Source organism: Colletotrichum fructicola (assembly GCF_000319635.2).
Source record: "Colletotrichum fructicola Nara gc5 chromosome Unknown KSG_Nara_v1_contig09, whole genome shotgun sequence".
Classification (NCBI taxonomy): Eukaryota; Fungi; Ascomycota; class Sordariomycetes; order Glomerellales; family Glomerellaceae; genus Colletotrichum; species Colletotrichum fructicola.
In genome coordinates, this window is record NW_027094059.1 from 299,937 (window position 1) to 327,503 (window position 27,567).

At 52.8% G+C, this 27,567-nt stretch overlaps 7 protein-coding genes across 7 annotated transcripts; 3 read left to right on the forward strand and 4 right to left on the reverse strand.

Moving 5' to 3' along the window:
• Positions 1-1,163: 1,163 nt before the first annotated feature.
• CGGC5_v014357 (uncharacterized protein) lies at positions 1,164-3,360 on the reverse strand (the record flags this gene model as incomplete). Its single annotated transcript, XM_066153081.1, has 7 exons — positions 1,164-1,235; positions 1,300-1,793; positions 1,843-2,515; positions 2,584-2,676; positions 2,734-2,796; positions 2,853-3,078; positions 3,131-3,360. The coding sequence occupies 7 exons, from the start codon at positions 3,358-3,360 to the stop codon at positions 1,164-1,166; spliced, it is 1,851 nt and encodes a 616-aa protein (XP_066007447.1).
• A 1,286-nt stretch (positions 3,361-4,646) lies between these two features.
• Positions 4,647-5,098, reverse strand: CGGC5_v014358 (uncharacterized protein; the record flags this gene model as incomplete). The annotated part of the gene is made up of 2 exons (XM_032023106.1): positions 4,647-4,662; positions 4,716-5,098. 2 exons carry the CDS (start codon positions 5,096-5,098, stop codon positions 4,647-4,649), a joined length of 399 nt encoding a protein of 132 aa, XP_031880141.1.
• A 1,416-nt stretch (positions 5,099-6,514) lies between these two features.
• CGGC5_v014359 (uncharacterized protein) lies at positions 6,515-10,180 on the forward strand (the record flags this gene model as incomplete). The annotated part of the gene is made up of 2 exons (XM_032023107.1): positions 6,515-7,940; positions 7,986-7,993. 2 exons carry the CDS (start codon positions 6,515-6,517, stop codon positions 7,991-7,993), a joined length of 1,434 nt encoding a protein of 477 aa, XP_031880139.1.
• Positions 10,181-16,691: 6,511 nt separating this feature from the next.
• Positions 16,692-16,946, reverse strand: CGGC5_v014360 (uncharacterized protein; the record flags this gene model as incomplete). The annotated part of the gene is made up of 2 exons (XM_032023111.1): positions 16,692-16,790; positions 16,845-16,946. The coding sequence occupies 2 exons, from the start codon at positions 16,944-16,946 to the stop codon at positions 16,692-16,694; spliced, it is 201 nt and encodes a 66-aa protein (XP_031880153.1).
• Positions 16,947-17,416: 470 nt separating this feature from the next.
• On the forward strand, positions 17,417-19,316 carry inda1-2 (Amino-acid permease inda1; the record flags this gene model as incomplete). Its single annotated transcript, XM_032023112.1, has 4 exons — positions 17,417-17,710; positions 17,765-17,822; positions 17,882-19,002; positions 19,059-19,316. The coding sequence occupies 4 exons, from the start codon at positions 17,417-17,419 to the stop codon at positions 19,314-19,316; spliced, it is 1,731 nt and encodes a 576-aa protein (XP_031880150.1).
• A 2,259-nt stretch (positions 19,317-21,575) lies between these two features.
• CGGC5_v014362 (uncharacterized protein) lies at positions 21,576-24,788 on the forward strand (the record flags this gene model as incomplete). Its single annotated transcript, XM_032023114.1, has 5 exons — positions 21,576-23,006; positions 23,098-23,243; positions 23,447-23,794; positions 23,846-24,123; positions 24,178-24,788. The coding sequence occupies 5 exons, from the start codon at positions 21,576-21,578 to the stop codon at positions 24,786-24,788; spliced, it is 2,814 nt and encodes a 937-aa protein (XP_031880156.1).
• Positions 24,789-25,379: 591 nt separating this feature from the next.
• CGGC5_v014363 (uncharacterized protein) lies at positions 25,380-26,575 on the reverse strand (the record flags this gene model as incomplete). The annotated part of the gene is made up of 3 exons (XM_032023115.1): positions 25,380-25,722; positions 25,781-26,268; positions 26,324-26,575. 3 exons carry the CDS (start codon positions 26,573-26,575, stop codon positions 25,380-25,382), a joined length of 1,083 nt encoding a protein of 360 aa, XP_031880157.1.
• Positions 26,576-27,567: the final 992 nt, after the last annotated feature.

Sequence of the window (27,567 nt, forward strand, 5' to 3'; positions counted from 1 at the left end):
AGAGCTTGCGGCCCAATTGATGGCGTCGAGCAAGTTTGATTCTTGAAGCGCAGCATTCTCGAGAAGTCGGTAGACTATGTTGTTGTGGCCATTACGCGCGGCCTCTGTAATAGCCAGCCAAGTGTCCGTAGTCAGCCAATCAGAGTCTCCATAATCTGCAAGTTGTTGAGAAAGAATATCTTCAAGGCCTAGGGCAGCCGTCATGGGCAGAGAGGAAAAATATCCTCGGTGTATGCGGGTGAAGGGATTCGAAAGAAGATAGTGCGCCTCCGCCCACTTATTGCGTACATTCGTGGTATCGAAAAAGCGAAGTGCAAGCGCCATTGGTTGGTTGGATGGACAGCACGAGTGGTAGTGCTTAGCCCAGAATTGAACAGAGTATTCCAAAAAGTCATGTTGACGTAAGAGAGGCGTCTTGAGGGCATTTTTCCCAAGGGAATCAATGGAAAGCCTAGCATATTCTGGCTGAACCTCCTCATGCATCAAGTATTTCAAGCAAGCCTCCGACAGAAATCCATGCGCCACTGAGGGATCTTCGTCTCCGCCATCGATAGACGATATGGTTGTGCTGTAGAATGACTCATGCGAAAACCGAATATTGCAACCTTCAACCACGATGATACCAGCAAAAGTTCTCGTTATGTCTTGAAGAAGCTGATCGTAGTCGATATCAAACAATGGAGCGGTCGATGTCAGTGACACCGCAAGAGCCTGTCCAAGTGCCTCGAGTGTCATTGGTTCCGCAGCGTTTCTAACCCATTTATATATAGTATGGGCCTTGTTCCGTTCGCAGGGACGTATGGAGTGAAGAACGGTCGTAAGAACGTTTTGCGGTGTGGCTGAATGGAGTTTTGTGATGACCGCAGCGACGTCTGTAATCGGAACTCCTCGCCCATAATTTCTCAGCCAGTCTAGAACAATGTATCCAAGATATGGAGCTCTTTGATATTTTGTTATCATAACCTCGAGACTCGTTCTCAGCCTAGTGAAGGCTTGTCGTTTCCGGAGTACGTCTTCGAGGCATTGTTTGAGCTGTCCGGCGTTATATCCCCCCTCGTCGATTGTGTATCCGGTCAGTGGCGCTGGGTACTCTGATAGAAATATTTTATTTGATATCGGAAGGCACTCATTCAATGATGGGTCTTGGTCGCATGTCGTGATAATCAGCCGGAAGAAAGGATCGCTTCGCATCTGACGATCCAAGACATTTCTGATGAACCAAACACGCTCATCTTCTACACAGTTGTCAAAGCAACTGAGAAATATCGTAAGTTGTTGGGCACGTAGGAGTGCCCTAACATTCATAAAAAGTCCGAATAGAACTGGGAGAGACCAGTTATTGTACATTTCCAAGATCCAGAACGTTCGATAAGTGGCTTGGGATTCGTTGACGTTTGGTCGCAAATGCCAGATCACTTCTGCGAGAAACTTCGCCAGCATAGCTTTGATGCTATTGCACCTGCTGTCGAACTGATCGAATTGGAAGTAGAAGGTTGAAGTTGACGTAGTAAGTCCTGGCGGCGGATTCTTGCACTTCTCGTCCTCGTACCGAAGATAAAGATGTTGGGAAACCATTGCCATTCGTGCCACGTCTTCCTTCACTCCTTGGATACACAAAGTGTAGGGACCTACACTCCTATCAAATGTCTTGAACTTTTCGTGAGCGTAGATCCACTTCAAGAACGATATTTTGAAAACATTGGGATCGTGGTGAACAGTTGGCGGTTTGGTACATGGCGCCATGTAAAGGAGAGCGAGCTCGTTGGTGAGGTCGGGTGGATGTGCTCCCAAATCTGAAAAGATGTCAGGCCCGAGAAAACTTCACTTAATGAATAAACATACATCTTTGGTCTGCGCGGAGTTGTCGTTGAACAATATCCACCCAGGGGCCACCCCTGGTGAGTGACGCGTGGTCATTGTGGAAGTCGGCATGGACATTGTCAAACATAATATATATGTCTGACGTGTATCGGCTGAAAGGCGATGCACGCCCAACAGGGAGATCAACCCAAGCTGCATGGCAGCTCTGGTTATGATTGAGGGTGTCTCTTTCTGAGTGTAACTGAGCTGTAGATCGTGCTTGGATGTTCGATTGGTCAGCCCGAAGGTCGGGACTGCGAACAAATGGGACATCCGGAGAGAATTCCACGGGACCGTCTGTTGCTTCAAGACCAGCAACGTTCGAGACGGTCTCATCACAAAAGCCGTCTCTAGTATCGCTTTCGACCTCTGAAGGCAAAGTGGCATGCGTGGCGGGTTCCAAAATGGCATTTTCAGCCGTTGTTGTCTCGTCAACGTTGAAGTCCTTGACAGCAAACACATTGATGTATACGAAGCGAGACAGAAATTTGCCATCCAGAAACAGCATATTTATGTTGCATACTTGATGCGCAAGATTCTTGATCTTTCTTAAGAATCCAGTCTCGATGTCTGGACCGGGTAACTTCAACAAGTTATGCAACTCATCTTCAAAGATCTCAATGGACATAGTCCGATGGGGACAACCGAGAAATATCTACAATAAATGAGTCAGAAAGATGGAGAACACAAAACAAGTAGCGGCCAAAAGAGTTTCTGGCTTACGATTGTACTAGAGTGGAGTGCAATTCTAGTGCGAGATGCCTCTAAATCGATGGACTTCTCACGCAGGGTAGCTTTTGAAGCCTCGAGCAACACCTTTTCAGAAACTTGTGAGCCTGTGTGCTTTTTGGGGGCTTTGAATCGTAAACAAACCTGCTTCACAATGCACCCACCAATATCATGACACACCCAGATTATCGGTCGGCCAACTTCGGACTCGAATCCGTATCAGCTATCACAGCTCGTAACAGTTTCATTTATTATCAACTCACAGGTGACAGAAGACGTCTGTTTTCGGCATACAGGCGAAGAAGGTTTTGGGCTTCTAGCTCAATTCCATCCGGTCGGAAGATGCGGGCGGTGCTATCTGTGGCGTACAAATAATCAACCTGCCGTGATGGGATGTTGCTAAGCAGCTGTTGCTGAAGCCATGGACTACCATTTTCTGACTTCCACACATGCTTATGATCATCTCGAAGCCCATGGACAGTAATCACGCTAAGCATGCGTCAACGTTCTGAGACCACGACCACCCTCGAACATGACGTACTCGTATTTGGCATTCCAAGGAGGCGATCCGATCGTGGTAAGACCAAGTTCTCTGTATTCACTCTCAATAGCGGGTGTTACTGGACGAGTCGGCGGGAAAAGGGCGAGAGTATCTCTATCTGACAAGTCCGATGAGACTGCAGATTCAACATCGGCTTTATTGCACTCCCGGTCGTCATGATTGATGATGGCAGAGTCGGGCTCAGCACTTGATTCGACCTGAGTGTCCATTGCAATTTTAGCTTTGTGGACTGGAGAATGCACATGGACGTTTCTCTGCCACGAGCTGGACACAATGCCTGCTTGACAGACCACGGGTTCGACGATCACCGCCGACCCGTGCGAGCGGAAAGAGACGAGATAGAGAATACTGTTGTAGCAAAAGATAGAAAGAAGAAAGACCGCGAATAAGCAGACTGTGAGGGCCTTGCCAAAGAATCGAGGATCGAGAAGGGGAAATTGAAAAAAAGACCTGAATGAAAAGCGGCTGACAACTCGACTCGAAGGACACCACCATGGGTGCCCCGCCAATGGAACGCGGTACCTCCGAAGTACTCCAAACAGAGAGGAACACTGAAGACGGGTGATTGGTGAATACTTTCAAGGGTATTCATGAGCTTTCGATATTTCGTGGAACCGTCACATGTGCTTGGCAAATGTGATATGACAACAGACGGATAACCTAAAGCGGAAGCTTCACCGGCTATCGCCTGCAACTATGGTGCCATGAATCCGCATGCACTCAGCCTGCAACGTACTATGCGCTTGATCCCTGCCCCTCCACCACCGTTACTGGGCTATGTACAGTGCTTTCGGAAGTTCGGGCTCGGCATGAAGCTATCAGGTGGTGCACCATAATCTAGCAACTCAAAGCAGACGCCATAGCTGAGTCAAAGAGGACGGCAACGACCGTATGCGTGATAACAAGCCAGGATCATGATGTTAATGGTCTCTCACCGACGAAAAGCGTGGGATAGCTAACGGATGGATGATATCATGGATACCAAACTCTGTCGATAGAACCTCACCCAGGTCAGTGGTTTGTAAACCGCCAGTGCACCATGAATATTATTCTACCCTACTTCTGAGCATTCGTTAACATGGTCGTGAAGGTTACATCGCTCAGATCTTGTAAATCAATAGCCCCCAGCTCTTCAGTATTGTAGGCCATCAACCTGTTCGTAGACTTCAGGGTAGGCTTCAAGTAGATCGGGTCGTCTTCAGGTATCCTCCCTGAGAACTTCTCCAATGTTGACGTTTTTTTATCAGCCGTACACTTCAATGTCGGGAAACAAGTAAAAGTAGCTTCGTCTCTTCTCCTTATTCTCGCAGAAACACGGACAGAAGCTGGTACCCCCGCTTCGAGTGTCTTGTTTTCCAACAAAATCCATTTGGCGATACGGTACGGTGGCATGTTGTCGATTACAAGCATATTTCCGCTGATAGTTGCTGCCTCTGTGGTCTCCCTGCTGACGATCTTCTCCCATTTTGCTGTAACCTTTGATTCAATTCCGTAACTAGCGCCAAGGCCTCCTTCGCCGCTCTGAGTGATAGTCTCTGACTGGGTACTGGGCAAGAAGCTATACCTTCCATCGAAAGACACTGCTTCAACTTCAGGGACACAGTTGTTTGTATCCGAGACGTCGAAACGAAGCTCGATTGCCGCTCTCGCGATCCGACGCGATCTCTTCTGAGGATCGAAACGAAAGTCAAAGACGAGGACTGTCGCCCAATCACCATCTGAGGACATCGTTCCGTGGACGACGTCTATGAGCGTGCATCTAATGTCAATGCCACGGCCAGTCCGCTGGAGTACTTGCGAACGTTGGAAGGGGTCCCTTGGGTTGTTTCTGATGTGGAATCCGCTGCCCTCGCTGCCATCTTCGAACATGCTAATGTCGAAAACCTCGACATCATCTTCGAATGCCAGACCTTCGCGGCTTTCGTCGTCGATTGCTGGTATGGACATTTGGTTGACCAAATACTGTTGATTAACGTTGTGAGTGAAGGGATTCGCGGTGCCCAGAGGCATAAATTCTTTGAGCCAGGATTGTGGCAGGATATGCCTTTAAGTTCGAACTGATGTCACGACAAATAGCTTGCGTACTTTGGTCAGAGTAGACATTTATATTTGGTTTGGCAAAGGGCAAAAGAAACCACCTCATACCGTCAGCTTAGCCCCGCCTTTCGCGGCTGTTGGCACGTTACTGGGTAGGCTGGACATCAAACTCATCTCCGAAGATATCTGTTCCGACCGTTACATCCTCTAAGGTAGCTACGCCAACATCAAACAGACTAGAATTACTTAAACAATCAGACCTCTTGCTTTAGCTCTAAGGCTACGTATCGTCCGAGAAACCGAACGCCTGTCTGGCTCCTTGACAGGGTGTTCCTTACCTTGGCGTGAGCGCCAGGTGAGCACTGCCAGTTGCTGGAGGCAGCCGATCCAGATTGCGGATTTCTCCAGTGCATTGTCAGCCCAATCCCAAGGTCCCAGTGAGTCGCTTGACTGGCTCTGTCGGATTACTGTGCGTCAAACGATAATTGTGTACTACCTTACAAGGTATGTTGAGCCGATTCATTTCAACCGATGTGATGTATCATTGACCTGATTGACCTGCTTTACCTTCCGCTTACGATTATTCACCGACAGCCTGCTTCAATAGTGTGGCTCGGATGTGCTCGTGTCGTCAGGCTGTAGGCATCCAACTTGCTGACGGTCCGATTGAGGGGCTGAGCCGCCAAGCAGATAATCAATAAATTGCAAAGATGGTGTGAAGCCTGCAGCAGCCGGTCAAGCCTGTTTATCCTTGTGACATAATCCCCCAGCAACAACCACCTTCAACAATGCGCCTCGTATATGCCATTTACCATATTGGTAGAACAGTCCGCGTTTCTCGCACGCATTCTTCCAATCAAATCTGTCGTGAAGGGCTGGCTCGAGTCCTATGAGAGTAGACTTGGTATTTCATGTACTTGCAGACTACTCCGCAATCTTGATCACGTCAGGAATCAGGATTCGCTCAAGATGGGCTGATGGGTATTCCGAAACACCTGGTCTAGCCTACAGAGGGGTTGCAGGGGAACTAAATTTGAGGCGCCGGAGATCTTATGGTATCATCACGGCCAGGCTGTGACCGGAGAAAGGGAGCTTCCTGCAGACTTGGCAGATGGCATTTGGTCACTCCCAAGTCACTCTTGAGCCCCCCGAACATTGGACGCCCTCAAATGTCTACTTCGTCGCAGCCAAACACCTGCCTCATCCAAACTTTCAACTTTCCTGTCATTGTTCGTCCATAGACATTGGTCAGGATATCCTCCGTCTCGTATTCTTACCTTACAGTCGGCGTGAGATAACTTCTACAATTTCCTGACGGTTTGCGCAATGCCTGATTCCGAAGACAGCGACTTGGGCGACGACTTCTCGGATGAAGAGGATGCTCAAATCACGGAGAGGAGGGACGAAGCAATCGCCGAGTTAAAGGCTCTCAAGAGTGAACCCTCTCAAGCCACCATCGACAAGTTTTGGGATGATTACGCGGACGTCGTGGCGTTGAAATCCGACAACACAACATTTTTTCACGAAATTGTCCAAGAAGTAGGGAAGAGACAAAAACAGAATGGGGTCGACGCAGCGTCTATCCGTCCCTTGTTCATGGTACTCGTCAAGAAACTCCCGAAATTGCTGGAAGAGACGGACAATAATGGCGAAACCCCGCTGTACAGCGCAATCAACTACAGAAAGCCGAAGACCTGGCGCCTGGTTAAATACACTTTACAGTGTTGCGATAACAATGAATGCGTCAAGAAGCATGTCATCAACTCACTGAAGCACTTGGGTGGGCGCGGTGGGCAAGCATGTTTAAATTTGGCGTTTGAACATGAAGTTAGCGACAGTGTGCTCCGAAGTCTGGTCTCAATCGCCAACGCCGAAGTCCTGGAACTCGTGGACAGTTCTAAAAAAACGCCTTTCCTCCATGCAGTCCAGTATGAGCAGTGTGACGAGAATCGAGTGAAACTCATCCGTCTCCTTCTCGACAAAGACATGGAAATCATCGACAGACATCGTACAAGGGACAATCCTAGACCACGCGTGACGACCTTTTTGGATCTCAAATATTCAAAGGGTGGTTCTGCTGAATATTCAGTCTATGGCGAGCACGAAAGAACGAGGAGGATCCATCTTGGGAACGTAAAATTTGGGAAGGATCAAGAACCTACAACGCGGACGGTTAGGAATGAACTCCAGAATCCAAAAGCAAAGGACTTGAATCCTGACTCCAAGGTAAACGAGTCGTCGAAATCCATGTCCACTCACTCAAAGAAGTTGAAAGATCAGACCACTGGGGACCAGGACAGTGGTTCTAGACCAATCGTCCAGGATCGCGAGCAGCTGAAAGTTGCGCTCACTTCAGCCACAGACGAGAAGCAAAGATTTCGACAAGAAAAACGGCGAGAACACAGACAGGATAAAGCAACTGAGCAAGACGTATCTCGCGTGGAAGTGCTTAGAGGGCGTCCAGAGGTTGTGGACGAGGCAACGGGGAACCAATCCGGAGCTCAAGCCAGCTCAGACATCAAGAGCAACCGGGCGGCGAACACGTCTCTGAAGAGAACGAACACGTCGAACCCGACCACCCATGGTCCCAAGACAACGGAAAAGAAACCTTCTCCTTCTGTTAAAGCCAAAGCTGAGCCTGGAGTACTGGCCGAAAATTCCGAAAAGATTCGAGAAATGTTGAAGCTGCACTATATGCGTACCAGAGACGTCGACCGTGCGACATCTTTTCTCTACGGCAAGAATGTCCAAGGTATGATTGGTGTATTACCCGCGGACTAACTTACACTAATAATAGGACGATAGATGTGCACATATGTTTTGAATATGTTGGCCCCCGGGCGATCAAAGACCACGAATTCATCACAAGATTCGGGAGAGACCCCGATAGTGGTCTCAAATTTGACGAAGTGTTGAGTCACGTAAAGTTTCCCCCGGTGACTGTGGAGCGCACAGGTAAATCAAATGAAGAGCATATAGGCAGATCAAAAACAAAGCTTCCGGGGAATCAAGATCGTGGTAGGCATGACATGGAGTTTTTCTTCAATTGGCTGTACGATAAAGGTGTGCGTCGCATTCTCGAGGTTGACGTTGACGATAGAGTTGGCACTGATCACGGCGAAAATGACTGCAACGACATGCCTCACAGCGACGAATCGATTCAGAAATCTCTCCAGAAAATCGTGGTCGAGCATCTAAATTGGAGAAAAACAGATTTGGACCCTCAAGTAATATGTCAAGTCAGCAGTCACACAGAAGGTCAAAGACTCAATAGTACTGATAACGACTGCGTACCGCGAATCAGCAACAACCTCCGCGAGGTGACGTTACAGTGGAGTGGTAACAACACAGCATTACGCGCGTGGAGCGAACCCGAAGGGTTGCTACAACTACCAAACCTTGAGATTGTCAATCTAGACCTCGTGTCATCATCTCATGTGCGTGTTACATCTCCTTTATCGCTGGACCTAACCTTTCCGCATTGTTCGAAACAGTCGTAATAACAAAGCGGGCGTTTTACTAGATCTATGATAACGGTTCATACACACGAAAAAGACTTCAAGAATTTCAAGATCGCCTCAATCCACATGCTGTCACCAAAAAGACGACACTGAGCTCCGCAGAACCAGAATCAGTCACGTCGCAAGGTTCAGCATCATCGTCGAAACAAGAAAATAGTTTGGGGGGATCAGAACCGCCCAAAAAACGTACAATCACCGTCAACCTTCCAGAGAGTAGAAAAGAGGTGAAACGACCACCAGCATCTGGCGATAGGCGCGAAACATCGGAAGAAGGCCTGCCAGATGACGAACACGAATGGATTACATCCGTAGGCGAATTCAGCAGTATCATGTGGGGTCTATGGAACAGCACACTTAGAAGCTGCCAAGAACGTCTGAAGGCTTCAAAGGCGAATTCATCCGCCGCAGTGAATGGGGCACAGCTCCTTCAGAGTCTAGGCAAACCAGTGACTGTTGCACTCATAGATGACGGTGTTTACTCCTTCGATCCGGCCTTCTCAAACAGAGTCATTGAAGGCAAGACCTTCGACTACCACGATGGTTGGATCGGGCACCATTATGACTCGGCCCGGGGTCATGGGACGGAGATGGCAAAGTTGATTTGCAAAGTCTGTCCGATGGCTGAAATATACTCCATACGACTCAAGACGGAAACGGGTCAAGATGGACAGCCCACAATTGACGCGACCTCCGCAGGCTTGGTATGTCAACAGGAGCTGCTTGTATTTCCTGATGCGTGGCGATAAATTGACTAACCCTATGTTAGGCAATTGATGCCGCTCTGGAAAAGAACGCATCGATCATCTCCATGTCATGGACAATACCAAAACCGGTTGAGGCAAGCAAAAAGCGATTCTTGGATGGTATACTCAGAAAAGCATGCCAGCGAAACGTTCTTTTGTTCTGCTCGCCACCCGACAGCGTAACCAAAAACACAGAGGGTCAATACCCATGGGCCTACGAGCCAGAAAGTATTTTCCTCATTGGAGCTGCACATAGCGATGGAACCCCATACAACCGTGCGGGTAAAAAGGTCAATTTCATCTTCCCTGGAGTGAATGTCAACTTAGGCAACGGATCGAATCAACGGAGCCGTCTCACTAAAGGTACTACACTGAACAAGGAGGCGACGGGTTCAAGCATTGCTACTGCACTTGCAGCTGGTCTCGCTGCATTAATCATGTGCTGCTTCAAAACGAGCGCAATCCATCTCATTGCGGAGAGCATCCAGCAAGACAAAAGCTACAGCTCAAGTTCGGCACGCGTAAGCCCTGATCACGTTGAGAAAATGTCACGACATGAGACTATGGAGGCAGCGTTCACTAGAATTGGCAATACGGGGACCAACAAGTTTGTTCAGGTCTGGAAGATGTTACCACCTGGCAATGCATTCTTCGACGAAGATAGCACTGAAGACGAGAAGATGAGATGTGTCATTGACTTCTGCACCTCGATCTACAGCCACACTTAGTAGCACATGGATAGATACAAAATGATCAGATAGCTGCAATTGAGGAAGTTTGCAATGTACTCACCAAGGTTCAAGCGCCATGATGCTGTACTTTGCTATGCCGTCTTTCAAACGTCTCTCAGCACACCCAGGACACCATACCAGGAGATGATCTATGAGGTTGGCATATACCCATGCGACTCCGAAGTCATAAATGGGCCTAGACAACAAGTAACCGAGGGAAGCTGGGGTCTGGCCTAGACAACTCTGCATATGACAACAAATATTGCCCCTGGGCTGTGTTGAGGGCTTGATCATTCTTGTGGACCCCCCCGTGGTGTTTGCAAACCCCGAGTTAATATCAATTGTCGTTCGAAAGTAAGCCTAGGACGATACTTCGTAGTGGCTGAGGATGCTTAGCTTCCTCGTCACTTGAATACCGAAGATGTTCATGCTCCTGATGAAGCTGTCAAGCTGACGCGCCTGGTCGCCAGCGCCATCTGCGCCATGTGAGGGTACGCCGACCATGGCAGTCTCATGCCCACCGCAATGGCTACATAAGTATAAGCAACAGAAAGATTCTTGTGTCCCAAACAACAAATGACTTCCAGGCATGCTCGTTCCATCAATGGACAACAGCGTCGTTCTCAGTGCCTGTCACATCGAAGACGACAGAACACACGAGGGCCGCAGTCGATATATTTATGTCTGCTCCGAGTACATGAAACCTACGGCCATACGAATAAACGCCAGAAGAGAAAACCGGACAATGCACAACGGTGTCTATGATGCTTCCACGTGAAAGGGACCTCGATGCGCAAGGTCTGATACAGCTCACAACAATCACTGACCAGAACCATTGGCCAGCCTTTCACGGCTTTCGCATTGATTCATCGCCGGACAACTGCTACTGGATCCGATTTCTTATATACGAAACCCATACGCCTAACCCATTCCTCTGAGCCTATGTCCTCATGTAGAAACGCCCATCCAATAGGGAATCTAACCCTCATCATACCCAAACGCCATACCAATCCGTCAAACTTATCTATCTTCAACGCCTCGGCCCAGAGCTACAACACGCCGCCTCCCCGCTCGAAAAGCAACATCCCTTCGTATCCGAAAAACAACACCCCTCGGTATCCGAGAAACAGCACCCGCCGCGATCAGAAAAACAGCACCCGCTCCGATCCGAAAAGCAACACCCCCCTCGATCCGAGAAACAGCACCCAGCGCCATCGCTAAAACAGCACCCAGGCTCGCCCCTCATCGCCTCCCACCTCTCCTCGTCCTTGCTCCCCCCGACGCTCATCGGGCACGTCCTCTGGTACCCGCGCTCCTGCGGGAGGAACGCCGCGTCCTCCCCTCTGACCGAGCCCGCCGGGCTGCTGGACCCCGGCGGCGTGACGGCAGGCGCCGTGGTGGATGCGGGTGTGGACGCGGTCGCCTCGTACGGGGGAGGAAGGTCGAGCCGGTCCTGGTCCTCCCCCTCGACAGGCACGCTCTGCCTCTGCTCGAAATCCGGCACCTTCGTCATGCCGATCACATTCCCCTTCCCCGGATCCATATTTATCTTTTCTGTTATTAAAAGATCTGTTTTCGGGGTGGTAGGGTGCGGCCGGCGGCCAGGCTCGGCTCTGGCTCAGATCGCGGGGGAGAAAAACTGGAGAAATGGAGCACCGCACGCACGGCGCACGACGCACGAGGCCGGTGGAGACGGGTTGCGGCGGCCGTACGTAATGAAATGCCCACGAGAGGATTTTCTCAAGTAATAATTGTAATTGATGGAGCTCCCGGCGTCTGGGGAATACCTCACCGCGTGCGTGGCTATATGAGACGTGGATTACGCGGGGTAATATGGGCTCTTTCTTTGAAGCGATGTGTCAATTGAACTGATGCCAAGATTGCAGAGTCTGGGGAAACGGACGTCAGTGAGTTCATATGCATCGGTCGCACGGAGGACGCCAGCTCTCAGAGGTCGCCAAAAACATGCCAAAAGCCGTCGCAGGATGCAGAGAGGACTCGTCAGCTTCATCGTATGAGCGACGAGGCCTTTCCCGTTGGGGACGTGTTTTGTGGCTAGGTACTTCAGCTCTCAGGTAAGTGGCTTGCGGCCAAACGCCTTTTCTGCACACGTGTGGAATGTCATTGGCGTGATATCGAACGCTGGCAGATTGGCTGACGACTGCCCACAGATTCACGCGACCCTTTGACGGTTGCTGCCACAGAGGCCTCTCATTCTGCGGAAACCAAGTCGCCGCGCGCAGGTATGCTGCGGCACAGTCACTCGCAAGACCACACAATCTTCCCATCTCAGAGCTGGCGACTGACCAATCTCCAACAACAGGTCAACTTTTTCCCGTCTCGGCGGGTGACTAAGCTGCCTTCAAGCACAGCAAACCGAAGCCGCCGCTGATAGGAGCCAAGCTTGGAATGCAGGCACTCCTGGGGCCGCCCATCCAGAGATAAGAAGCCGCTGTATCATCGCGTTGAAGCCAACCCAGGGACCAGGAGCCAACGGCCAAGCCGTCCTGTCCGATTCCCGAGACGGCCTTGCCGCCTGTCTTGCGGGCGTTCAGCCCTGGAGTTTGAGGGCGAAGACGCCAAAGAAAAAACCTCCTGAACCCCCGATCGTGCCTTATCAGCGCAGCAGCCCTTGGCCATGCCAGGCGCTGCGCGGCGGGTGATCATCGACGGCCCCAAGCCCTCGGCAGACTGGGTGTGCATTCCTCTGCCTAGAGTCTAGCGGCGTCAGCGGCAAGGTAGGGTGATAGGGCAAAGCAGGGCGGCGTCATGGTCAAGGACCACGGTCGCCTCGCATTTCAGCTTCGACTGCAGGGCCAAGATGTCGGAATGTTCTTTCTCGACGCATGGAAGTTCTGGGCAGCCCTACGGCGGCGCCTATCTCTCAGCTGGAGATTCTGGAGGCGGCGCATGTCAACGACATGTCTTCTGTTCTGTATATCCAAAACAATTGAAGAGATTCACGACGGCGCGGCCGAGATATCAGCGGCCGCGTCAAACTTAAAGCGTCCAGCCAGACGATTCATTAGCCCCCGTTGAAAACGTCTTCTACGCCTTAGCCGTCATCCTCGCGATGTCTTCGGAATCGGATGTGGATCACCTCATGATAGGATGCAGTGGTCGAAAGCGCCTGCTTCACCAACAACCTCCGATATCAGCATTATGGACCCCAGGGGTCGCGCGGTCGACATAAGATTGCAGACACATCGTAGCGGGTCCTGTCACCTACTTCGGTCAGTCCGAACGCAAGCGACCCTCGTCCCATCCCAGGTGCCCACAGTTTGGGGAGATAAGAGCCGAGGAAGCAGAGGCCAACGCCTAACGCAAGCTGTTACGTACGAGAAATTCTTTGCGCACGAATGAGCACCTCGCGACGCTTCCCCAGAGGATGCTAATCCACCACCGTGGATTGGAGCAACGTGAGGGGAAAAGTGTCCGCTACCTGTTCGTTAGAGTGGCATGCGCCGCTAACGCGAATCATGACACGGCGGCGCGGGATAGCTTCGTTCTTCACATGCGATGAGGGGTTTTTGACGAGCAACTCGCGATTTTCGGGGCACTGGCGTGCAACTCAACTTGCGCGGATGTAGGGGTCGCCATAGCGCCCATTCCTCAGCCTCTTCACGTTGACGGGATGCGAATCCTTCCGCTGGGTAGATGCCGTTGTGATGCTACGTCGGCCCTGTCGTCGCTGATTTCGCATGACAGACGACAGAGTCGTGCGCGTTTGTGGCCAAGATGCCATCAAGGAGCTCACTGCCGTTTGGAGTGTCTTTTGGTCGAGCCAATTTTGAATACGGGTCTCGCAGGACTGCCGCCGCGCCAGTGTGGGTTGGTCCGACTGCCTGCCGGCACGGCGACAATCGAGGTGCGTTGGCGCTGCAGCCCGGCGTTGAGCTCAGAACGCCTCGATCCCCTTTCACATGGACCATTGTTGATAGCTTTTGCGTTTCGACACAAAGTGATTCGGAAATACCGCCTTTTCAGTTGGAAACTCGAGAGATATCAAGACGAGACACGGTCATCAGCGAAAACGTGGCTGTTCCGCGAAGCTTGAACGAGCCAAAATCATCGACGACGGCTTCGACTGGGTGTTTCCCAGGAACTTCCAGTCCGTCCGCCGCCCCTGTTCACTGGCATCGCGCTCCGTGGCAACTGAGTCGTGTGACGCGCTGCGCACCAAATGTACAGCTCCTCACTGGCCATAGCCATTGAGTTGCCCGCTCGCGGCCTCATCCTCGGAAAGTCTCCCCTGACCAGGCTGACCGACATGTCCTCGAACTGCCTGGCGCCTAACACTCTTGGGGGGGTTTCCCCGAGTTCGCCCCAATTATTGTGGGCTTCTTCCAGGGAGCACTCCGGAACGGTGGGCATCGGACTGGGGTCTCGTCTGGCAGCCCAAAGTCGAGACGGCTCCGCATGAATTGTGGTCCAGTGGTTCTGGTCCCTGGGTCTCCAGCGCAGATAAGTGTTTCCGTCTCGAACTTCCGTTTGTTTGATATCGGAACCATAGATAAGACCAACAAGCTGCAGCTGCAAGCTGCTGGATGACTTCACACATATGCCTTGAAGGGTGCGACTCGTGGGAGTCTCAGGGCAGCTCTGATCACCCTCAGATTAACGAATCGAGATGCAGCGACACGAGATTGGAGACAGGGCCGATAGAAGAGCGCTAGAAGCTTGAATCGAACGCTCTAATCTGCCCATGAAGCAATGATGGCTGGGATTTGCATGCCATCCATCTGTTAGCTCGCGACGGCACCTAGATACCTGCCGCTAAACCAAGAATAGCGCCGTAATGTGGTGTGGTTGGTGTGGTGAAGGCGACAGGATTGGCGAGCAAACGAACAGCAGGTTGGTGGCGCCGAGAATGAGGGGGCAGACAATCCCCCAACCCACCATGGCTCATGTGTCTGCCACACCGAGAACGCTGAGCAGCCGCATTGATGGCATGTTCGAAACAAGTCTGCAAATGGGATGAGCCGGGTCGCACCAACACCACCAATCCCTTATCGCATTGCCACCTGTCAGGTCGGTCCACGATGGTTCCGGCCGTGTCTCTGTCCTATCGGAAAGCATCAGCTCATCACCAGACGTCATTACCGAAATTCTGTCATTGCCCTATCGCGATGGAGAGGTGCCCGTACGACCAGGCAGCCAGAAAGGTGCATCCCACGCCGCGGTACCCGACGAACTGGTAAGATCACTACCGGAATGGATCTTTGATGTCAAATGGTCAGCAATTGGTGATGAATGCGACAGATATAGATGCGATAGGGCATATACCGGCGAAGACGTGGTGCTGTCGTGTACACCGCGTTGCAACTGAGAGATATCAACTAGGGGGTGGGACCCAATCTCCCACCCTCCCTTGCATTTTACTGCAGAACTTGCTTCCCAGGCGCCAGGCTTCGAAGAGTGCACCGTCTTCGAAACGAAACGCACTGAACTACTAACTATAGTGTAAAAAGACCCTGTGGCTGTCGCCTGACCTGCCGTGAGCTGGAAAAGACACGGAACCGCGCCGGCCAGGATCAACAAGAATGACGCTGCGCGGGAGAGCTAGGCAATGGCACAAATGGCTGTGAGCGCGAGCGTGAGTGGTCGTGACAGCTAGCGTCAACCCGACGCTAGCACTTCCACGACCTCGATGTTGACCCTGTCCTCCGTCTCCTGCACGACGTCGGGGGTGATGCAAGGGTGAGGGAAACCTGGGGCGGCCAAGATCGGCCATGGCCCACCCACGCATGCATCGATGCATACCCGGGCCAGCCAGCTGTCTGCAGCAGGTTGAGCCAACAAGCCAGCTGTGCTTGGCGATGCAAGGTCGCGAGAGGGAGTTGCCATTATCCGTAGGTGCCGTGCCCAGCTCCGAAGAGCCGCTGCAACCTTGGACAACAGCCGCACAGAAGCTTGTGGCTTGTCGACAGATTTTTCCGCCTAGTGAGCCTCCTGCTCCTCATCGACGTCTGTGTTGTCCAGCAATGTTGCGCATGATGGTCGATAAACCAGCAAATGCCATCCCAGCCAGAGGGTAGCGGTTCAGATTCGTCCCCAGCGTGCTGGACCGGGACCTAGACTTCTTGGACCTGGACCTCTGGCTGGCCCCCTCTCGCTGCCCAAACCCAGTCAGACAGTCCCAGAGACTCGTGCTCGCTTCTCCACTTGCTCCATTTCCACACCCAAGTTCGAGGGAACGAGGGCCGACTGGATCCTCAGATAACGTTGAGGAGGCAGCGCCAGTGGGTGAAGGGAGGGGCGGCCACTTTTCCGGAGCCATTTGCTAACGGCTTCAAGTGACACCCTGCCCATTGGCCAACCAGCACCGCCAGCGCTATCTGCACGCTCCAAATATTCAATCGCCCGGATGGGGCGCTGCCGGTGGAGAGAGTCTGGAGAGCAGATTGCCAATCCAGTTGCATGGTCCTCATTCTCCCGAGTCCCTCGTTCATGTTCCCCCTCCTGTCACCCGGAGGCGTGCGCCTGTCTGTCTGACTGTCTCGTCGTCTCAATAACCCCCCTTCTGCTGCGACTTTGACTGTGGCTGTCGCGTAGGCAGGGCTTCTGGTACCTCTCCTGGCAGCCGAAAAGAGCTTCGTACCCGCGCCTGGATCCCTCGTTAGCGCGCCATGCACCTCGGATAGTTGTCCGCCTAACTCACCTCAGCTCTAGATTCGACACCCGGTGTAGCTTTCGCTGGTTCCCGCAGCCCGGGGTACGTATCCTGAGCACGTCCGAAAGCCAAATCGCCCCCATCCCACATAATACTATGCGACAAGTAACGGGGTCGTTGTCTAGGATGGCCTGCCATATGCCCGTCCACGCCAAGATCTGCGTCTCTCGCCCGTCGAAAGAGAGAGGGGGCAGGCCCGGCAAGACACAGGCCTCATCAGAAGACCAGCCCCAGACCCTTCGCCTCTTATGTCCCATGTGTAATTTTCCATCGTCAACGGATTACAGCCTAGTGGCCTTCCATGCATGACTGATCCGCTTGCCGCCCTTGACAAGAACCCTTAGTCGTTGCGCGCCGGTGCTTGTCTCGTTCTGTTTTCCTTCAAAAGGACCTGGCCTCCCCCGTCCCATCTTCCCTGAGATCGTGCCGTATCCCTCTCCTTCCTTTTCTCATCCCACTCGGGTCTCACTCCCGTAATCTTTGTTTTTGCAACAGACAACCGAGTCTGTTCACCCCTCACAAGTCTTGAGTGATACAAGCCTCGTCGACACATCATCATCATGTCTTCAGACGGGGTCACCCCCACCAAGGTGCTTGAGGCCGATGAGAAGGCCTCTGGCAGCCTTCCGGGATACGACAGCGGCAGCGGAAACGCCATCCGCGGCGACATCCACGAGGAAAGCTGGGCCACCCGCAACGGCCTGAACGCCGAGTCCTTCAAGAAGAAGGAATATGGCCGCGGTGTCGTCGAGCTTGACCGTGCCATGAGCACTCGTCACCTGCACATGATTGCCATCGGTGGTTCCATCGGTGCTGGTTTCTTCGTCGGTTCCGGTGGCGCTCTGAGCAAGGGCGTGAGTAGTCGCCGCCATAGATGTAATGCGCTTCTTAGCTAACGGATTTCTCAGGGTCCCGGTGCTCTGTTTATCGATTTCTTGCTGGTTGGTATCATGATGTTCAACGTCGGTAAGTGTCGAAAAGGCACCTTTTCGCAATGCGTAACAAAAGCTAACGAGCCGCAACAGTGTACGCTCTTGGTGAACTCGCTGTTATGTACCCCGTCTCTGGTGGTTTCTACACGTACTCGACTCGCTTCATCGACCCGTCCTGGGGTTTCGCCATGGGCTGGAACTACGTCTTCCAATGGGCCGCCGTTCTTCCTCTCGAACTGACAGTCTGTGGTCTCGTTATCGGATACTGGGATAGCGAAACCAGCGTCGCCGTCTGGATTACCGTCTTCCTCGTCGCCATCATCGTCATCAACATCTTCGGCTCCATCGGATACGCTGAGGAGGAATTCTGGTCGTCGTGCATCAAGCTGGCCGCCACCATCATCTTCATGATCATCTGCTTCGTCCTCGTGCTCGGTGGAGGCCCCAGCAGCGGCCGCTACAACACTTACCAGGGCGCGAAGCTGTGGTATGACCCTGGCGCGTTCCGCAACGGCTTCAAGGGCTTCTGCTCCGTCTTCGTTACCGCCGCCTTCTCCTTCTCTGGAACCGAATTAGTCGGTCTCGCCGCCGCCGAGGCGAAGAACCCCGTCAAGTCGCTGCCCGGTGCTATTAAGCAGGTCTTCTGGCGTATCACCCTCTTCTACATCCTCGGTCTCTTCTTCGTTGGTCTGTTGATCCCCTCCGACGACCCTTCTCTGCTGTCTGAGTCCTCGTACTCTGATGTCAAGGCCTCTCCTTTCGTGCTCGTCGGCAAGTACGCCGGTCTTAAGGGTTTCGACCACTTCATGAACGTTGTCATCCTCGTCTCGGTTCTGTCGATCGGTGTGTCCGGTGTGTACGGCGGATCGCGTACTCTCACTGCCTTGGCTCAGCAGGGCTACGCCCCCAAGATCTTTACCTTCATTGACAAGTCTGGCCGCCCCTTGCCGTCTGTCTTTGCCATCCTCATCTTCGGCCCCCTGGCCTACGTCAACCTTAACGCTTCCGGCCCTGTCGTGTTCGATTGGTTGTTGGCGCTCTCTGGTCTTGCCGCCGTCTTCACCTGGGGCTCCATTTGCCTGGCTCACATTCGCTTCCGCAAGGCCTGGGCGTACCACGGTCACACTGTCGATGAGATTCCTTTCAGGGCTATTGGCGGCACCGCTGGTTCCTGGCTGGGTCTTTTCCTCTGCTTCGTCGTTCTTGCTGCTCAGGTAAGTTTTGGTTTCACCCCTCAGAGAAAGAAGCAAAACGCTAACTCCAAGACCAGTTCTACACTGCTATTGCCCCTCCCGGCACAAGCGAGCTCAACGATGCTGAAGGCTTCTTCAAGTCGTACCTTGCTCTCCCCGTCGTCATTCTTTTCTGGATCGGTGGCTTCCTCTGGAAGCGCACCGGTTGGCTCCGCACCTCTCAGATGGACGTCGACACTGGCCGTCGTGAGCTTGACTGGGACGAGATTCACGCGTACCGTGCCAAGATTGCTGCGATGCCCGCGTGGAGACGTGCCATCAACCACGTTTGGTAAACGGGAGAATGATTGTTTGAACGAGAAAAAGAAAGGCTTCCGGGTTGCACTAGCTCAGTGTCCGGGGCCATGGCAAGTTGCCATTCCATGTACATTGTAATGCAGGACCGCCCACCATCCATTAGAGGGGTGCCTGCCGGAACATACACGTTCCCGTCTATCCATTTCTTAGCAAAATCAAGATACCACGAGTGTTTTCACCTACCATATGCTAGTTGGCCCGTCTCTATGTTGTGAATGTCTCCAGCTAGATTGCAGAAGATGCCGTTGGTTGCACCTGGCAGAAACATTCCAGGGCGATGAAAGAAGCCGCTGGCGTCTGCGTGGGGGCTGATGTGGCGGCTTGGAGTTCTTATATACCGCGAGGGAAGGGCCAAGACAGCCAAGCGGTGGTGGTGTCTTATCTCTCTGGAAGCACTGCCAGCTCAGCCATCTCCTACTTCAGAAGCAGTGGCCGGATAGGCTAAATGGCAATCAATCTTGGGAGACAAGGGCTCTGTCGAATGAGATAGCGCGGGGAGGTCTTGGGGGGCTTGGGGGTTCGTCTTGGGTCATTGGCGAGGAGATAACGCCAGACCACCCAGAAGAGCAGGTCGCAGGGGATCTCCGGGGGTTGTCGCCGCTGTTTGTTGGGCCGTTTCAATCGATGTCTGCTGTCGAGGACTTGTTGACGAGCGTTTTGGGGAGCTTGTTGGAGGGTCTAGCCGGATCCAGAGCTGCCTCCTCGACGACGGTGCAGGGCCAAGGGGTCGAGATAGCTGCAGAGGGTTATCGAGGCCCTTCGTCTGCTGAATCGCGGGGGCAGTGTCTGGCGTGTCGGGCGTGTTGAAGATATCGGCTGTCAACGCCGAAATGACGGGTGAGGTTCCGACGATAGCGATTTGGTGCTGTGTCGCGGTGTACGTGGGAGGCCGAAGTCGGTGAGGTGTTGTTTCTTCCAAGATGGAGGTGCTCCTCGGGCGTTCCATCATTCGAATGACTGGAATCGGACCAAATTCTTCCGGGTCTCTGAGATTTCCTTGTTGGAAAGTGCGAATGAAAAGTAGCAACTGCGCTTTGTGTCGAGGAAAGAGCATCACCTCCCGTTCGTTCTTTCTGTTCCCAACCGTCGCGTGGTCGGTGGCTCCTTCCAGCTTAAAAGGCGTTTCCTGTTAGCGCCGCAGGGTGTCAAAGACGCCTTAGAGGGGACGCCCTTCAGCGGCCCCAGAGTCAAACTGCCCCATAACTTGCTGTCATTATGGCGCCCTTTGGGGACATGTCCTCCACAACGACCCGCTAACGTCAAGGTAGGACCCCACCAGTCTCTCTGTAAAATTTCCCCATTAGACCCTCTTCGGGGAAGCTTTCTGTTTCTCGTTACACATGTAAATCATCCGCGTATTCGCCATCAAAACCTCGCATTCTCCTCTATTTCACTTTTGAGATTTTGCGTCTCTCCATCTTTCTTCCCACGTGTCCAGGTATTGTGTCAAACGAGGACATGCTTCCGCATTGGGCGTTGGTGCTTCATCCGGCTTTATTGGACAAGACATCTTCAACACTCTGAGGCTTCCATCATCTGATTCGTCCAGGAACATGTTCATTCTGATCGAATGTTCCATGTCGCTGAGAATCTGGCCGCTTGCTACTGTTAGTTCAGGCTTCACGAAATCATGAAGCGTAAGGGAAGCTACCTACCTGTAGCCTTCAAGAGTGGACGACGATGAGGCAGTGTTTGTGTTACTCGTCATGATGGTGAATGAGTGGTTTGGGATGAGCCACGAGCTTCATAAGGGCCTTGAAGCGAGCTAATTATACAAATCCCGGAGATTGAAACACATGTTGGAATCTCACATCGTGGCAGAAACCCCATGTCCATCTGTTTTGCGAAACGGCGCAATCAATCTCACCAAGACGGACCGGTGCCATCCCTTCGGACCAACGAGCTGCACCGCACGGCCGGGCTACGGCGTGGAAATTAAGTGGAGACCCCGCACTCGGTCAAGTGGGTCCCCTCAGCCGCAATGCGCCCCCGAGTTTTGCGCAGCGGCGTAAAACTCGCGCCGCTCAATCCTCACTCATAAGCCGCTTGCCCCTGACATTGTCAACCTCCCTTTCGCTCACCTCTGCACCCCAGTAACAATCTATCGACAATTGAATTGAAGCACCATCTGGATCTCGGCGCCAGATGCTCATACTAGGCTCATAGTCCTCGCAGTTGGCGCCACTTTTGCTTGCTTACCCCGCCATTGACCCTGTCCCAGGGACACAACGACAGTCATGAGCCCCCCGCCGCCAGAAAAGGGCAAGGCCCAGGTCCCTCACGACGAACAATCGAAAGGCAACGACGAAAGTAATCGCAATGGCTTACCCGATGCGACAGACAACAGCCCTGAAGCTGAGGCTGCTGGCCCGGACCTCTCTGTTTTCGACCCAGAATTCGTGAGCGTTGAATCACAGCAACCGGAATTTGGCCAATCCGAGTCGGCCCAAAGTCCGACGACCGAAATCGAAGAGCAATATCGAAGACCGCGCTTTGAGGACATTGTTCCTCACTCTTCCGACAGCGAAGCTATGGCCACACCTCAAGCATCCAATGCCAGCACACTTAGTGAGACACCCGTCAAGGACGAAGATTCTTCCAATGAAGAGGGCTCATCCAGCACTCACGATGAAGACCCTGACGGAAACGAGGACCCTTCAAAGACGGTCCAGCGAATGATGGTCGACAGTGTCATGACATCCTTCATGGACTGGCTTGATGTCAAGCTGAAGGTGAAAGGAGAGGAGGAGAAGGCGGACCTTTCAAGTCTTCCTTTACTGGGGGCACCTCAGCCCATGACCGAGGGCCTGAACTCAACCCCAAGTCCTCGATTCACAGCTCCAATGCCAGTCTCAACGGGATTCGCTCCATTCAAACCCTTGACTGGTACCTTTGGCTCCGGTCAAACTTCAGGCACAGATATGGCGGCAGAAAGCTACACTATCATACATCAGAAGCAAAGCAGTATTGAACGTCCGGGGCTTTTGAAAAAGGAAGAAAGAGCAGAAGACATCGGGGCGAAAAGAGCGAAGCTGGGAGAGCTCAGAGCGACCAGGGAAGGCCTGAGAAGTCACAGAGGAATCCACAAGGAGTCTCTCGTCCAGTCCCTGGTCGGTACCTCGTCAACTGCAACATCGAACTCAGCTTCATCCCGGGACGAGCCCAGGAGACCCCGACGTTCATCAAGACCAGTGGATACACAGTCTGCGCTGAGAAACCTTTCTTTGTCGGAGGAACCTGCTGAAGATGAGCGGGACAGCACGATGCCAATGCTGGCGTCGCCTCCTCCACCACCCGCTCCCAAGGCGAAGTCTTTCTCGTTCTCAAATCTATTAAAGAGAAGTAAGAAGAAGAAGAGTGTGGAAGAAAGTGAGGAAGAGAAGAGAGGATCAGGTCTCGAAAATGTGGAAGTTGAGTGCGAAGAAGAAGACGAGGACGATGAGGAGGTCTCGTCTGGTGCAGCGGCTGCATCCGAGACGGCAACTAGCCGAAGGGGTGAAGCCGTGGAAGAGCTCATGGCATACCCGCCGGGGGAATTGGACCTCGACTCGGAACCTCGTGGAAGTCCGCCGACTGTAGGAGGGCCACCCCCCACGCCTGCTGTTTTAACAAGCTACGAGGCATTTGAAGAGAAGCAACCTCCGTCAAAGAAGTTCTCGAGGGGAGGAGTAGGTTGTGTAATGCCCACTATGGAGTATGGAAAACAGAAAAGGCTCAGATCATCCTCAACGGGCTCTGATGTCGACTCACCGGCACCAGCCAGTGAGGTGGCAGCCCAAGACAATGAGCAACGTGAGCGACGTGAGCGGATACGTGAGCGGATACGTGAGCGGAGACGTGAGCGGGAACAGGAGCGAGAACGTCAAAGGTTCGAGCCTAGAGGTTCAGTATCGCCTCCAGGCTCAGTGAGCAGATCTGGGGCTTCATCGAAAAGGAGGGAATCATCGGCCCAAGAGCCTCCAGGTGGAGCTGCACCACGAGCATCGGCACGAATACGCCATCCATTAGCCATGGTATATCGTGACATGCAATCCGGGAACGATGCCTTATCGGATCAGATAGCCAGAACCAATGAGGACGTAGCACTAAGACCAACGCCTGATCGCAGCGACTCTCTGCGCTCGCGCGAGCTTTCTGAAGCATGCCTACCGCAACGGCGCGCAGTGGTGTCGAACAGCCGCGTGTACAGAAAGCCGGATCTACCGGGCCGCGAAGGGAGATTGTTGGCATCAAAGCGCAGCAGATTGGATGACAAGGACAACGGAAACGAAGACGAAGAAGGAAAGGATGGGGATGGAGATGGGAATCGTCCGCCTCGCGCCAAGCTTCCCAAGGTTCAGGAGGACGAAGTCAGCGGTGCGAAGCTGGCTTGTCCTTTCTTCAAGCACAACCCGCGCAAGTATAAGAACCAGCGTCCCTGCTGTGGTCCGGGGTGGGATCACGTTCATCGCATCAAGTAAGTCTTTGCCACCGCAACACTCAGACGGGAAGCTAATGCACGATACAGGGAGCACATATACCGCAAGCACTCACTCCCCAAGTTCTCATGCCCGCGTTGCTCTCAGCCGTTTGAGACTCAAGCAGACCTGCAAGCCCACGCTCGCTTGCCTACTCCATGTGAAGTCAAGGAAACGGAGGTGTTGGACGGCATCACCCAAGATCAAGAAAAGAAGCTTCGGTCGCGAAAGAAGACCAGCGGTAAAGAGCTCACCGAAGCCGAGAAGTGGACCCAGGTCTACAGCATTCTCTTCCCAGACGTCAGAGAGCGAGAGATCCCGTCCCCATGTGAGTCAATTATCTCGTAGCTGTCAATAGGACTCAAAAGCTGACAAGCTCCAGACTATAATACAGAGGACGCCCAGACGAATCTAGGCGGATACGAGGATTACCTCCGTCGCGAACTCCCTACCCAGGTCCGCCGACAGCTCGAGAAGGAAGTCGAGCAGCAGTTAAGCTTCGTCGAGGAAGGGATGAAGCAAAAGGTCATTGAGATCGCGCGCAACTTGCAACTTTCCTTGTTCAAGAGCTACCAGCAGATTGAGACCCAAGAGAGAGACACCGAAGGGCCGTCACCGAGCGCCGGCTACATTTCGAGTTCTGACTTCGTCTCGTTCACCGCGACGGATACGTCGCCGTCGACGATGACCACTGCTGGCACGACACCGGAGATGCCAGACCCGTTGGAGATTTTCGGCGGTGACCCCGCGATCCCGGATTTCAACTTTGACTTCTTATCCCAGGACCCGTCTGCTCAGTCACAAGGGCCCGAGAAATCCTCTGATCCGGCGTTTGGGATAGACCCCTATGCTACGTCGGGACCACCCACGATTCAACCGGGCATGGAGATGTTCGGAGGTCAGCAGTTCGGTATGCCATATTACGATATGGAGGGCTACGATGAAAGGCAGGGCACAGTCCGAGACATGAGCGTGCTCAGCTATGCGCCCTGAGATTCAGGCAATGAGTAATGACTAGTATTTTGAGATACCCTTCAATATCAGCACGAGATTCTCATACTGGATTCTGTTTCAATTTCCCACATGATGCTAAGTATTTGAACGCCCGTCGGATACGGGCTGCTGACGCCGACCGGCTGTAACCAAACCTCTTAACCCCGGTAGGATGCTCAGTCTGATGTATTATTCTGCCCCGGCACAGGCCCGTTCGACCTCGTGAAACAATTGTAGCGCTTGGCACAGCTGGCGCCGTTTCCAAACGCCGTTCACCCATTTCTACGGCCATCTTCCGCTGAAGAAGCCAGATTTTTCTCCCGCTAGTCTTGGCTGAATGGATCCCTTCTAGATGCCAGCACCAACCGAATGATCTACATGTCGTCTGATTTGGTCCTTCGGGCGCTTCCTAGCGCGTACCATTCAGCTGGTATCATAACAGCCCAGTGTTCGCATCACACGGCAGAGTACGACATCAAAATTTGCTGTACATTGAACATTATGGACTACGAGGGTCACTGCGGCCATATGAAATGTTTTCTCATTAGTCTCGTGGTATCTTCGAACTGCCCCTAAAACCCTAGACTCCTGTCATGGCGATGTCATAACATGAATCGGCCGTTGCTGATTTACCGGATCAGAGCGCCATACACTAAACTCGACCGTCTTGCTGATTCCTCCCAGAGGTTTTGGTGTTTCTATCCGCTCAAGATCGACGTCGGATCTCGAATGCCCACTGCTGCTGAGTATATTCACCTGCGAACTCGTCCGCTTGCCGCCACGGACCTCCACCACCCTCTCGCTTTGCTGCGTCGCCGGATCCCAGTCCTCTGGCTTCCGGCCCGAGGTGAATCCTCGTAATACTGGGCGGCTTGGACAAGTCGGATCGTACACCTGTGTTGTGAAGACCAGCTTGGATGCCAGTACATCGATGCTGAGTGCCGCTCATTAGTGTACAAATCTCACGCATAGCGGAGAGGCCTTCGACTTACAACATGACGACGGGGAATAGACATTCCAACGTGTACGCAAATCGATCTAACTGGCTCGCGGCATTTGTCGCGCTCTGGGCCGTCATCTGAAATGAGTACGTGATGGCTCTCATCGTTCCGAGGATGGCAAGCGTCGCAAGTCGGACCTCGGTACTCCTCATGAGGTACTTGAACAGACCACCCTTCAATGCCGCTCGAATCGACGTCGATTTGACCTCGGCAAATGTCTTCAGTAGGAAGAAGGCGCTCACGCATTCCAACGTTGCGATGAGGACGAAGTAGGCGATGTGGAGATTATTCACCGTGCTCTGCAGATTCGTGTTTCCTCGCAGGATGAATTTGATGCGTGAGGTGGCGATCATGATCCGGAGCGCAACGAGGGCGGCGATAATGATCCAAAATAGGCTGTTGAAGATCATCCACCCCCGATCCTTCAGTATCCTGCGCAGGAGCACGTAGCTATAAAACGACAGCCCGACCTCCTGTATCTGCCGCGGTCGTTAGTCTGGTCCACGGCGTTGTTCCATTTCTCCAAAGACGAACCAGCCAGAAAAGATCCCCGAACGCTGAAGCAGCTGCCTTGTTCTTCAGCCCATACCCTTCGTCATAATATGCGTAGTAGCAAAGACCGTTTGCGATGGCTCCCGCCGCGGATGAGATGATCGGTACCACAGTGATCTGAGAAAAGGTCGTGATCCCGACGATGAGGAGCCCGAAGAACACGTTCGCAGCGCCGATGGTGCTGAGAATCGACCAGCTCAACTCGAAGTAGACTGGTAGTATTGGCGTCGACATGATGCCGCCGATGGAACTACTGCGTGGCTGCCGGGCTGGCGCATGGCGTACGCGGAGCGGAATGGGGTGGCATTGAGAACCGCAAGACTAGTTAGAAAGCGGCTGATCACAGGCTTATAGGCCACCCAAACCTTGCAACTGCACCTTAATCATGAACAGGTTGGATCCACTAGGCGCGTCTATTCCCTCTGAGAGCCGTCCATGATGCCTCGAGCTTAGACTTTAGCGACTGGGAGGGGAGAAACAGACGGAGCTCCATGGGGCGGACACAAACTACGCCTGGTGAAGGATATTGCCTGATGAGGAGCTGTCCGCCTCGGCCACTCCTTGCCTCTGCCACGCACATAGAAACCTTCAAAGCCTTTGGCCGCAGGTGTGGCACAGTTTGCCGGGCTGTCTCGCTAGAGGTAACTCTTCGGGTACTGGGATGTACCTTCCGAGAAGCTCGGATTGAGCGGAGAATACGGGAATTATCAACGTCCGGAAATATGTAGTAGACGATGCCATGTGTCTTGCATAGGATAGGGATGTATCACAGAGCGCTTATCAAAAGTCAGCAAATCGGTTACACGGAATTGGAAAAGCCAACTGTTCACAAACACCTAGGTCCAGCGAGGCTTTTGGTCGCATAATCCCATGGCAAATCGAAGCCACTTGGCAGCCCCAAGATGATGGGAGGGCACATGGCACAGTCAGATGGGATGATTCGCCGAACATGTGAGGATGGATGCGCTCCATCAACTACACCACTGTATACCGACTGAGGGCGGATAGAAGTTCCGCTAACGGCAGCATACTTCCGTCGTAGAGTATTAGAGCAAATGATACAGCGGCCAATGATAGTTTCGTGAACTTTGAGCTGCCGCTGAGCGGTAGCCCGCGTCTCACCTTACGAGTCCATATCCAGCTGTCAGAGTTTCGTGGCGCGGCACTTGCGAGTTTCCAAAAAGCTTAAAGCGACCCTACTCCTCCCGCTGCTCGGGGAACTGACA